Raw genomic sequence first — 14,457 nt, forward strand, 5'->3', positions numbered from 1 at the left:
AGACTTGCTACTGCCAATATATCCACAACATGTTGCTGTGAGCATGTAAGATATACTGCTGCTGCACAAATAACATAATATGAATAACCCCCATAGCATACATGATCACCCCGTAGCAAATCTATACAGGTGGAGCTGGGGAAGGTGGAGGGTTTCTGAAGTGCTACCGCAAACACTAGCCAAGTATTTGAATATTGAGCAGTGAGCTCATTGGGTACTTATACAGGAGAGAACCAGTCACCTGAGCTGTGACGTGATGGTGTAACTATGTCATATTGAGTCAGATCTATCGGGCTGCACCATCTAGAGTTTCATGCCAGAAATTAGTATTTATTAATTAAAAATGCAATACAAAGTATGCTACAGTATTTGATTCACTGATTTTGGACAGTTTGATCATTTGAGAGTCACACCTGTTACTTGTTCTCAATGCCAAACACTGACTGCGTAAATGTAACCTTTGACTTGTTGCCTCCTATATCAGCAACTTCATCACAGTATGTTCTTGATCATTAAACTTTCCTCATCTTTAATCTTCCGTGAAAGTATTTGGCATTTTTCCATTGCTCATCCTCTCTTTCTTCTCTTACTTTCTGCTGAGGGTCACCTTCTTGGCTGAGCAGCTCTTTATTGATGAGCTAGGAGATTTGTTGAACTTGACAGAAAAAAAGAAATTTAATTACAGTGAGTTTGGAGCTTCTTTAATGGAGTTCCATAAGAAAACTTTAGGAACTTAATTTAATCACAAAGCTAAGAATATCACAAGCAGACAGAAAGTCAACACCATTTAGATTAACATTCTTAAATGTTATATTAATATGCAATGACAATTAAGGTGAATATCTAAAACTTCACAGTCTTCTATCTGCTGTGCTTAATTAAAAAAAAAACACACAAAAAATAACCTTTTATTCCTTTATCCAGTGCTTTTGCTTTTCTCCCCTTTAAGACTTGATGCCCCTAAATCACTTGATGCTGTTCCATCAAATGAGTTAGGCCTGAGGGAAAGCATGAGAGACTCAGAAGGCAGGAGAACAATCAAATAAGCCCCCACATACACCCATACTTATGCAAATATGCACGCATATTCATACAAACATATTCACCCACAAACCCACTCTCACCCTGCAGATTTTGGTGCAAATTCACTTGTAGCCTACTGAACAGCAAAATACACACCAAGGGCTAGATTTTCTAAGCAGGGCAAATTAGTGTTAGAGCGCAATTCCATAAAAGTACCGATGGGAGGGGAAAATTATGCGGGTGATTTACTGACAATGCGCACATTAAAGTCAAGTCAAGTCACCTTTATTTATATAGCGCTTTTAACAATGCAAATTGTGTCAAAGCAACTGCACAATATCAAAAAAGGAAAATAGTGTGTCAATAATGTAAAATGAAAAGATTAAAAAAAAGATTTTCAGTTAAAGGCATTTCATTATTGAATTCAGTGATGTCATCATCCAGCTCAGTTCATTTAAGTAGTGTCTTTGCAATCAGGTCGACGATATCGCTGGAAATTAAGTGTCCCCAACTAAGCAAGCCAGAGGCGACAGCGGCAAGGAACCAAAACTCCATCAGTGACAGAATGGAGAAAAAAACCTTGGGAGAAACCAGGCTCAGTCGGGGGGGCAATTCTCCTGTGGCCAAACAAACCAGCAGTTCAATTCCAACTGCAGCAAAGTCAGATTGTAAGGGCTCAACAGGTTCCGGTGGTCTTTCCCGATGGCTGTCTAAGTGGCGGGGTCCTCACTGGGGGTCTGTCTCTGGTGCTCATCTCGGTGTCCTTGTCTCCGCTGACGTTCAGGTCTGTAGAGGTCATCTCTGGGTGCTGATCCACCATCTGATCTGGATACGGACTGGATCTGGGGACTGCAGTGACCATCTGGGCTGGATACGGACCGGATCGGGTGGCTACGGTGACTGGGGATACGTCCCCGGGGCTCATCCAGGTGTCCGTCCTCCGCCGACGATCAGGGCCACATACATCATCTCCCGGCGCCGATCCACCATCTGATCCAGACACGGACTGAGAAACAGAATAGAAACAGACAAATATTAACATAGATGCCATTCTTCTTATGATGTAACGAGTACATCATGTGTTATTGTTCCGGTTGATCTAATTAATGCAGCCTAACAATCCTTTAACGCATTTGAATAATAGAAGTGTATTAGTGTGTTATGTGTAAGCCAGGTTAAAGAAATGTGTCTTTTAATCTAGATTTAAACTGACAGAGTGTGTCTGCCTCCCGAACAGTATTAGGTAGATTGTTCCAGAGTTTGGGTGCTAAATAGGAAATGGATCTGCCGCCCGCAGTCGATTTTGATATTCTAGGTACTATCAAATGGCCAGAGTTTTGAGAACGCAGCAGACGTGAAGGACTATAATGTGATAAGAGCTCGCTCAAGTACTGAGGAGCTAAGCCATTCAGGGCTTTATAAGTAATTAACAAGATTTTAAAATCTATACGATGTTTGATGGGGAGCCAATGCAGTGTTGACAGAACCGGGCTAATATGGTCGTACTTCCTGGTTCTAGTAAGGACTCTAGCTGCTGCATTTTGAACCAACTGTAATTTGTTGATCAAGCGTGCAGAACAACCACCCAATAAACCATTACAATAGTCTAACATTGAGGTCATAAACGCATGAATTAGTATTTCTGAATTTGACGTTGACAGCATAGGTCGCAATTTAGATATGTTTTTGAGATGGAAAACCGTAGTTTTAAGGATGCTAGAAACATGGCTTTCAAATGAAAGATTGCTATCAAACAGCACACCTAGGTTCCTAACTGATGAAGAAGAATTGACAAACCAGCCGTCAAGTGTTAGATAGTGTTCTAGGTTATTACATGTGGGGTTTTTAGGTCTGATAATTAACACCTCTCTTATTTCAGAATTTAGCAGTAAGAAGTTACTCGTAATCCAGTTTTTTATATCGACTATAAATTCCGTTAGTTTCTCAATTTGGTGTGTTTCACTGGGGCGCAAAGAAATATAGAGCTGAGTATCATCAGCATAACAGTGAAAACTAACACCATGTCTCCTGATAATGTCTCCCAAGGGTAACATGTAAAGCGTGAAAAGTAACGACCCTAGTACTGAGCCTTGAGGTACTCCGTACTGCACTTGTGATCGATAGGATACCACTTAAATGACTGCTACGAACTGATGGCGTTCAGATAAGTACGATTTGAACCATGCTAATGCACTTCCACTAATGCCAACAAAGTGTTCTAGTCTATTTAAAAGAATGTTGTGGTCGATGGTGTCGAACGCAGAGCTAAGATCCAGTAGAACTAATAAAGAGATACAACCACGGTAAGATGATAGAAGCAGGTCATTTGTAACTCTAATAAGAGCAGTCTCAGTACTATGATACGGTTTAAATCCTGACTGGAATTCCCCACAAATAATATTTTTCTCGAAGAAGGAATATAATTGCGAGGATATTACCATTTCTAGTATCTTTGACAGAAAAGGAAGATTTGAGATCGGTCTGTAATTAACTAAATATTTGGGGTCAAGTTGTGTTTTTTTAATGAGAGGTTTTTTAATTCTTAATAACAGCCAATTTGAAGGTTTTGGGGACATATCCTAATGACAGTGATGAATTAATAATAGCCAAAAGATGATCTATGACTTCTGGAAGCAGCTCTTTTAGTAGTTTAGATGGAATAGGGTCTAACATACATGTTGTTGGTTTAGATGATTTAACAAATTTATACAATTCTTCCTCTCCTATAGTAGAGAATGATTGAAATTGTTCCTCAGGGGACCTATAGTGCACTATCTGATGCACTAAAGAACACAGACAGATCATTTCCATAATGACCAGCACAAATTTCTGCCTGCTTTAAGACATGCTTTTTTGGGGTGTTAAATTATAGCGCAAATACCAGTAATTTGACGAACGCAAATGTTAGTAAGTCATGTTGTATGATTCAATTTAATGCTCTCCTCCCATAAATGTTTGCGTCTGAAAGGGAAACTCCTGCAAATGCATAGTCAGTAAGGTCAGGCGCAAAAATAACTGTCCATGCCTTTTCAGCACTAATTCTTCACAGCGCGTCTTTATTAAATCCTGACAGTAATATTTGGTAACACTTTATAATAACGTCCAGTTATAAGTAATTTATAAGTGATTAGTTAATGATTAACTAATCGTTTACAAAACATTCATAAGCAATTAATAAGTGATATGCTAACAATTTGTGTATGTTTTGTTAATTCATTTAAAAGTCATTTACAAGTAATTAGCTAATGATGAACTAATCATTTACAAAACATGACTATGCATTCATAGATGATTAATAATTGATATGTTAATATTTTTATCTATGTTTTGTAGAATAAGTTTTGAATCATTTACAAGTGATTAGATGATGATGAACTAATCATTTACAAAACATAACTATACATTCACAAATGATTAAGTATATGCTAACAATTTATAAATCTGTCATAAGTTATCTTTAAATATAGCATCATGAAATAATCAAACAGATCCTTAATGGTTAATAGTTACTAGTTGTAAATGTTTTACAAACCTTCCAGGTTACAGGTTGTTTGTGAATATATATATATATTTACGCACACACGACTGGAAACCATAAAGTTTGTAAAACATTTACAACTGATGAGTAGTTTACACTTTAGATTAGGGGATGCAGAAAGCTTTGTAAATGATTTATAATGTTTATTGAGATAATAGTACAATGTTGACATTTCAATGATCTATAAGTGATTAATAATATATTAACTAGTAACTATTAACCATTAAGGATCTGTTTGATTATTTCATGATGCTATTTATAAAGATAACTTATGACAGATTTATAAATCGTTAGCATATTACTTAATCATTTGTGAATGTATAGTTATGTTTTGTAAATGATTAGTTCATCATTAGCTAATTACTTGTAAATGACTTTTAAATGAATTAACAAAACATACACAAATTGTTAGCATATCACTTATTAATCGCTTATGAATGTTTTGTAAATGATTAGTTAATCATTAACTAATCACTTATAAATGACTTATAACTGGACGTCATTATAAAGTGTTACCTAATATTTTTATGCCAAAAGATGGTTTGTACTGGCGCAAGATGTTAGTGAATCTGACCCAAAATGTCAATGGCCTCTTGACAGTCACTGTTGGACTTGCCAAAGACATCCAATAATCTGCTAACTGTCTAGGGGATTTCTGTACTTGGATAAAACACAATCTCACCTGAACAACATAGGCTGGCTGATGGCTATAATATGTGACACATACATTTAAAAAAAATGAAATCTCCTTTTAATGTCTTTGTATGTGAAATGATTGGCCTGATCTTGTGGAAATATACAAGAGCACCAAACATTTTCTGTCCATATAGATAAATATGGACTGGAAGCTGTTGTGAAACAGTAATAGTACTTGAATGCAATGATTTTGGACAGTACCTTTAATGAGACTTTTTAGATTTTAAACAATGACATTTAAAGGTTTTCATCTCAGTGTCATTTTCAAGGGACGCCTTTGGGGAAAAAGGGGGGGGGGGGATCATGTACAAGGATAGTGTCATATTATGAAGACAGCATGGAGTTTAGTCATGCCAAGTAATTGGTTTTTAAAGCCAGAAGATTAGAAAAGTGACAATCTATCAGTTATATAAATATATGGTATATGGTAAAATGGCGCCGCTGATGGCAGCTATTGTGCGTTGCTCCTCAGTGTTCATATTGTTTTTGTTTGTTTTTCCTGTTTTTTGTTTTTCAAATAAGATCAGTTTTACCAGGGATGATCTGCTGAACATTCGGCAGAACACACCACAAAATCTTCTACCGGTTTTTGATTTTTCGGACGTTTTGCTGGACATTGTAGTTGGTGGAGCCGTAGCTCTGGTCAAACGCTTCAGGAGGCGCAGGCGGGGAAAGAGAGCCGGCGCGCTCGTGAAACTTCGTCAGCGCGGATTTAGAACAGCGTTACCTAGCATCCATTTGTCGAATCTCCGCTCTCTACCCAACAAAACGGACGAACTCCTTCTGCTCTCCCGGACAAACAAGGACTTTTCTAACTCTGCTGCTCGTTCATTCTCGTGAGTGTTTACATTCCACCGCAAGCGCACGTGAGCACAGCTCTACAGAAACTCGCTGATCTGATCACAGAGAGTGAGCAACAACACCCGGACTCTGTTTTAATCATTCTCGGGGACTTTAATAAAGCAAATCTCTCCCACGAACTGCCAAAATACAGACAGCACATCACATGTTCCACCAGAGACAGTAATATACTGGATCACTGTTACACAACAATAAAGGACGCATATCACTCTGTTCCACGAGCAGCTTTAGGACTCTCTGATCACTGTTTGGTTCATCTTATTCCATCCTACAGGCAGAAACTTAAGTCTGCAAAGCCTGTATTAAGATATGTTAAAAGATGGACTAACGAAACAGAGCAGGATTTACAATCCTGTTTCGACCTGACTGATTGGACTGTTTTTGAAGCTGCAGCAAATGACCTGGACGAGCTCACAGAGACTGTAACATCTTATATCAGTTTCTGTGAGGACATGTGCATTCCTACCAGGACTCATCTATTCTACAACAATGACAAACCATGGTTCACTGCCAAACTCAGACAGCTCCGGCAGGCCAAAGAAGATGCTCACAGAAAGGGGGATAAAGTCTTGTACAAACAGACCAAATACACACTGGAAAAGGAGATCAGAGTGGCAAAGAGGAATTATTCTGACAAGCTCAGGAACAAATTCTCTTCCAGTGATCCAGCTTCAGTGTGGTTAGGATTGAAGGACATCACCAGCTACAAAACACCACCCCCCAGCACTCTGGAGAATCAACACCTGGCAGACGACTTAAACAAGTTCTTTTGTCGTTTTGAACGATCACCCCACACCCGCCCAGAACACCCCTCCAAACAACCATTCACACCTCCAGCAACTCATCTCTCCCCCACATGTACAATTCAAATCAGTGAAGAAGATGTGTGCCAGGTCTTCAGGAAGAACAAAAGAAGGAAAGCACCTGGTCCAGATGGTGTGTCACCAGCCTGCCTAAAAATCTGTGCTGATCAGCTGGCCCCCATCTTCACACAGATCTTCAATAGATCATTGGAGCTGTGTGAAGTCCCCTCATGCTTCAAACGCTCCACCATCATCCCCGTCCCAAAGAAACACAAAATTACTGGACTTAATGACTACAGACCTGTGGCCCTAACGTCTGTAGCCATGAAATCATTCGAAAGACTGGTTTTGGCTCATCTGAAGGACATCACTGGAGCCTTACTGGACCCCCTGCAGTTTGCCTACAGAGCAAACAGGTCTGTGGATGATGCAGTCAACATGGGACTGCACTTCATCCTGCAGCATCTGGACAGACCAGGGACTTATGTGAGGATCCTGTTTGTGGACTTCACCCTCACATCCAGCACACTCCCTCTTTGAACTGTTACCGTCTGGTCGACGCTACAGAGCTCTGAGCACCAGAACGACCAGACACAGGAACAGTTTCTTCCCTCAGTCAATACATCTCATGAACACTCAATAAATAAACGTGGAACACACAACTAATTCATTATCCATTCACCACACTCACTTATTTTATTTTATTTTCTCATTTCTAATTTGCACATACTTGAACTGTACATACATAGTCGCCTATATTATATATTATATATTGTGTATTTTTTTTTTTTTTTGCTGCTTTGTACACTGGTTATTGGCTATTTGTTGTTATTTTGTTTTATTACCTGTGTCCTGTCCTGTTGCTGTCTTTCTGTTGCACTGTGGAGCTTCTGTCACTACAACAAATTCCTTGTATGTGTAAACATACTTGGCCAATAAAGCTCATATTCTGATTCTGATTCTAAATTATTATAATAGTTAATTATTAAAATAAATAAAAAAGTAAAAGTAGTAAAAAATTATTCAATTAAATTAATACAACTCTGAAATGTTTTTTATAAGCCACTGCAAATTTATCTGTTTCTCTATAGGTATGCGCTTGAGTAAAATGAACATTTTTGTTTTATTCTATAAACTACTGATAACATTTCTTCCAAATTCCATGTAAACATACTGTCATTTAGAGCATTTATTTACATAAAGACACTAATGTTAACACAACACTAACACAATACTAATGTTTTAACTTAGGAAGAGTTCAGAAATCAATATTTTGTTGAATAAGCCTGATTTTGCTCAGCTTTCATGCATCTGAGCATGCTCGCCATCAGTCTTTCACATTGCTGTTGGGTGACTTTATGCTGCTCCTGGCACAAAAATTCAAGCAGTATGGCTTTGTTTGATGGCTTGTGACCATCTTCCTTTTCATCACATTACAGAGGACTGACTCTTTTTTGCTTCTTATTGATGAAGGGCTTTTTTCTAACTTTGCCCTGCCTCTAGGAGCCTGTTTCAAACTATACTCGCCATGCACTTCACCCCAGCTGCCATTTGCCATTCTTTATGTCACTTGTCCACTGGTCCTACGGTTTTTGAATTACATTCAAATGACTTGGCGCGCATCCTGGTCAGTGGAGAGACATTTTTGGCCTTTGCCGGTGTCTAGCTTTGTTGACCCCAGTGTCTGCAGCTTGACCTTGTCCTTATGAACCAATGCCTTTGAAATTTTTAAGGATGGAAGCAACCTGAAGCACACTGTATGCCTCTACCAGTAAATCCAGAAATGAACCCTTCTTTTCCTCACTCAAAACATTCTTTTCAACTTTTTTGCCATATTTAATAGTTATTATATGATTCCAATTACTTTAGAGGAAATTCCAGCACTGATTTTGCCACCCAGTTCGTCCTATTGCATATAGCTTGTCCTAGTGATGACAGCAGTGGTTTTAATATTTTTCCTTGTAAATAAGATTTGGTTGAGGTGATCACCTAATCAGTACTCCATTAAGAAGAACGAGGCGGAATAGAATGGCTGCCATACATGTAGAGATGCTGATTAAAGAAAAAAAAATTTCAGAGCTGTATACATACACACACAAACACACACACATTATATTGCACCACGCTTGCCTCCCTGATTATAAAATCTGAGAAATTTGGAGTGAAAATAAATGGCAGTAAAATCACTATACATTTACTGTGATGGCTCATATATATATATGTTGACCCTTCTATCTCTATTTTTATATGTGTGTGTGTGTGTCTTCCAGGTGGCGGAGCAGCTGATGACTATAGCGTATGAGAGCGGGGTAAACCTTTTTGATACCGCAGAGGTGTATGCTGCTGGAAAGTGAGTATGACTCAGCATCAGCAATATTACCCATAATTCACTTCATGAGTCATGATTAACATTTATTTCTGTTATAGAGCTGAAGTCATACTGGGAAACATCATCAAAAAGAAGGGCTGGAGGTATGGTTGAGTTGTATGTGTTTCAAGCACACCTGTGCAACTGTAATACAAGATAAAGGAGGCACAAACAAAAAATGAGTGGAACTGGAGCTTTTATTCTCTTTGTAGTTGTTGTGTACCTTCTGGCTCTGGCATGGGTTACGTGTCATTACTCATACACACTTTTGATGAGGACTTTGATCATTAGGATCCTGCTCAGTTTGTATCATTTAATCAGTGCCACCAGACGAGTGCATCCTGGTGAGGGCTGTTGCCATAGCAACAGATTATGACCCACTGTGATCACCATGACTTCTGGAATGACAGGGCTTTTGCTGACTATGAAAAATTACTCAGCTGATTTGTCACTTGAAGCGAGATTCACAGCAGTTTCCACATTAGCTATGTAGTGAGGGAAAGAGTTAGAAATGAAAAGTTGAAAACAGAGTATTGTTAACCTGCTATTTTTTTTTTTTTATTATTATTGTAATGGAAACTATATGCAGTTTGTTTCCAGTCGTAACTATGATTTGAGGGGGCATGAATGTACTACATGCAATTTATGTTGACAATAATTCCAAGTACATGAAGGCAGCAATAAGTTATCATCTGGGAAATAAAAAGTGTAGCTATCAAGTAGTTAGTTAAGAAAAAAAAAAAAAAGAAAATAAGTGTTATAAAATATATAATAATTATATTATTTCCAGATACTTCACCTCCTCTGCAAGTGCATTGAATAATGGGAAACACACTTTAAATTTGTTAACACTTAAAAAAATCTAGCAAACTTATTGCCTCATAAAAATCTAGTTAAGGTTACTTAGTATATTCAAGTTTTCATAAATTGGCTTTAGAGTAAGCTTGAATATATTGAGCAACATGAACTAGATTTTTCTGTGGCAATAAGTTTGCAATATTTTTAAGAAACGGTAACATACTGAAATTTAGGGTTAGTATACACTGCGGTTCAAAAGTTGTGGGTCAGTTTAAGATTGAATACTTTTATTCAGCAAGGATGCATTGAATTAGTCAAATGTTGAAGTAAAACAGTTACAATGTTATTTAAAGGGGTCATTGGCCCCTTTAAAATTCACTTTACAAGTTGTTTGAACATAAATGTGTGTTGGAAGTGTGTGTACACACTGCATATAAAATTTCCAACAGAAAATACAGCACAACTGATCGATACACAATACCTATAAAGCACTGATTAACATTAATTTTAATTTCAACATTTACTAATAGCCCACATTATTCAAATTAAAAGTAGTATCTAACATTCGTACTTGAGCAAACACAGAACAGTTGTATTTTTATTAACTATCATTAACAAACATAATTAATATTGTAACAAATGTATTGCTCACTTTTAACATTATTTGATGCATTAACTAACATTTACTGAATGAAGTTTATTGTAAAGCATTACCTTGGTCTGAGACGACGGGGCTGCAGATGATAGTCAGGTGTCTCTGTCAGTTTGCGTTCAAAGGAGAGTAAACATTGAGGAGCGAACAAATGTGTGTGGCTGCAAATATGCAGTTTGTTGTGGAAAAGAGTATGTAGCACAACATCTATGTGTTTATTTCTGCAAAGGACGCATCTGTTTAGCTGATCAAACATTGTACCTTTGCTAATATGATGCTTCAAACACGCTTGGCTCAGAAGTTTCCGAACGATAAATTCATCACCCGCAGGCTTTATTCGTAGAAGGTCCAGATTCATTGCTAAGACGTAAGTTTCATTTGGGTTATCCAATATATACTTTTTTAAAGATCGACTGATGTTTGTATCGCTATTTCCAAATTCAATTTTTAAATTCAACACTATTTTCAAACGAGCGCATCCTCATGTCAACATAATTGTTGGTGGGACTAACAGAAACTGACGAATCATCAATTTGACAAACGTGTGATTTGCACCTATAGGAAGAGGGAAAATTAAGAAACTGCTCGTATTTGACCATGAAAACAAGCGTTAAATATATTTTTTAAATAAATATATAAAAAGTCGTTTATTGTTATTATTATTTAATATATTACATTCATTTGGAAAATTACCAACTTCTCATTGGGTAGGCCACTCGGGCCCACCCGTAGCTTCGCCACTGGTGTCGACTCCGGTACAGGGGAAGCCAAGAATGTCTCCAATTAAGCGATTGAGGTGTTTTGTTGTTGGATGTAATAATGAATATAGCAGTTGTCATTTACTCCCGACATCTGAGCAGCTGAAGACGCAGAGGATTAATGTTACTTTCATTTTTGAAAGGAATGCCCTATCCCAATCTGCCTAAATGTGTCTATGTTCGTGCAAATCATTTGTGATCCAGCTTCAGAAGAAATTAATATAAGTTTTTTTTTTTTTTTTATGAATCTTTGCAAATCACCTTTCCTTATAATGTCCTAGTTAGCCAGTTTCACGGCTGAAGTTTACAGTCTGCTCTTCACCCCACGGAATAGAGGGGCAGGGACCGCAGTGCTCATTAGCATTTAAAGCGACATGGACTAAAAAACAGCTGGCTGAAAACAGAGCTGATTTAGACAGGGTAAAAAGGGTCGAGAATGTAGGACACCGCAAGAGTTCACGCCAGTGAAAACTCATTTACACCCATTTACAATGCAGATGAGAGCAACTCTGAGAGACCTGCAGATTAGAATTCTTGTTCATATATATATATATATATATATATATATATATAAAAACAAGAATCCTACATTAAATCCATGCTATATTAATTTAATTTGCCTGTAGAATAAAAACAGTACTAATGTATTAATGCAGTTTTGGTGTTAACCTTAATATATATATATTTATATATATATATATATATATATATATATATATATATATTAGGGCCGGGACTTTAACGCGTTAATTTAGATTAATTAATTACACAAAAATAACGCGTTAAATTTTTTAACACATTTTAATCGCACTTATTTTTGCACCGCGGAACGTTTCTCACTGGATGAGTTTCGGAGGACCGATTATACTGGAGCACCAACTAGCGTTCAGACAAAAACAAACCACAGTGAACATGGACAAAGAAGCTGATGAGACCGCTTTGGTTGGCCCTGTGGATGGGAAATTTAAAAATCCATATGAAAAAACTTACTTCTCACTGTTCTCAGGTCAAATATTTATATGCGATTAAAATGCGATTAATTTCGATTAATTAATTACAAAGCCTCTAATTAATTAGATTATTTTTTTTAATCGAGTCCCGGCCCTAATATATATATATATATATATATATATATATATATATATATATATATATATATATATATATATATCATGAATCTGGTCCATGCATTTCCGGTTAATCACCACCAGAGGTCACCCACTCACCGCATGGACTCTTGCACTTTACTACAATCCCCATCATTCATTGCAATGACGACACACACAGTTGTTTTCACTGATTACACAGCTGATCACTCTAATCACTCAGGCTTTATAAACCATGGACTTCCTCTTGCTAGATGCCGAGTATTGTATTGCGTTTATCATGTTTGCAGCTCGATTGGATTATTGCTCTCGTACCTGGATTACCCCTTCTGTCAAGCCCTTTGGATATTGTACTCCGATCGCCGACCACGCCTGTTCACTTGAGTACTCTTCTGTCTTGCCCTCTCTATACCTGTTTGCTGTTTGTTCGACCCTGCCTGTTATTGGCCATTCCTGTTAATAAAAGCTTGCACTTGGATCCGCACATCTCACGTCTTGTTCGCCCTGTTACAGAATACCACACAAGGATCCAGCAGCTTTTCCAAGGAACATTGGTCAGGTATGGACACTGCAAGAATTTTGCTAGCCCTTAAACAAGGCTCGCGATCGCTGGAGAACTATATCCGCAAATTTTTAGCCATTGCAAACTACTTTGATTTACCGGACTGTTTATTAATAGGGTTTTTGGTGATGGCATTAATAAACCACTGCAATCTGAGTTTAGACGTGAGGGTCCACGTTCATCACTTGCTCAGTTTATGGATTATGCTTTATTGACTGTTGTCACTTTGTTTACTGTGGGTATTGCAGAGGAAGAACGCAACTCTGCATTTATGACCGAGATAGTAGCTACGTTAGAGCATGCTCACAAAATGGCTGCGACAGCGGATCCTGTTCACAAAATGGCGGCCACAACAACACCTTTCTTCTCATTGCTGCCGCCTCAGAACCCATTAACATCGCGGCTGTTGCATCAGAGCCTGTATATGTCTCGTATGATCTGCCAGATTTCGGTCAAATCACCACTGATCTTAAAGATCTAAGTAAAGTCACAGTCAATGTTAATGAACCAAGCCAAGCCACAGTTGATTGTCATGAGTCAAGCCAAGCCACAGTTGATTGTTACGAGCTAAGTCAAGCCACCGTTGATCGTCACGAGTCAAGTCACGTCTCCGCTGATCTTCCAGAATCTCTCCTCGTCACAGCTGGTCATCCAGAGTCACATCACGTCTCAGCTGGTCATCCAGAGTCACACCACGTCTCAGCTGGTCATCCAGAGTCACACCACGTCTCAGCTGGTCATCCAGAGTCACACCACGTCTCAGCTGGTCATCCAGAGTCACACCACGTCGCAGCTGGTCATCCAGAGTCACACCACGTCACAATTAATCTTCACAAGGCAAGTCAAGTCTCCGACGACCTTCCAGAGTCGTGCCATGTCTCCACTGACCATCCAGGTCACTTCACGTCACCGCTAACCATCCAGAACCATGTCACATCACAGCTGATCATCCAGAGTCTTGTGACGTCCTGTCCATCACACCCAGATATTTAAGGTCAGTGCTTCGATTTCCCAGTCTGGTTTCCAGTGTGAGGGATGCACCGCTGGTGCCTGCACGCGCAGCTGGTATCCCCAACTTTAACCCTCCTGCTCCAGCACTAACTCCCCAGTTCGACACGCTTCCCAGGATGGGGATCGCTTTGTGTTGCATTTGGGCTGCGTACACCACCACAGAACTGCCCATGGTGGCGACGTCCACTGTGATGTCTCCAGAGGTGGCGGCTGATGCTGCAGAACCTCTTGGGGTAGTGACACTCGCTGCTGTGCTCTCCGAAGCGATGGCACTCGCTGCA

The 14,457-nt window shown here is 38.7% G+C and overlaps 1 protein-coding gene across 4 annotated transcripts in view; it reads left to right on the forward strand.

Annotated features, from left to right (window-relative positions):
• kcnab1a (potassium voltage-gated channel subfamily A regulatory beta subunit 1a) overlaps positions 1 to 14,457 on the forward strand; it is a gene marked incomplete at both ends in the record, with an annotated part of 151,253 nt that overhangs the window by 109,332 nt on the left and 27,464 nt on the right. For all 4 annotated transcript variants that reach the window (XM_079374456.1, XM_079374457.1, XM_079374458.1 and 1 more), the window contains 2 exons: positions 9,192 to 9,271; positions 9,349 to 9,393. In XM_079374456.1, the coding sequence (XP_079230582.1) occupies positions 9,192 to 9,271; positions 9,349 to 9,393 (125 nt within the window). The remainder of the gene's footprint in view (positions 1 to 9,191; positions 9,272 to 9,348; positions 9,394 to 14,457) is intronic.

Source organism: Barbus barbus (assembly GCF_936440315.1).
Source record: "Barbus barbus genome assembly, chromosome: 23".
NCBI lineage: Eukaryota > Metazoa > Chordata > Actinopteri > Cypriniformes > Cyprinidae > Barbus > Barbus barbus.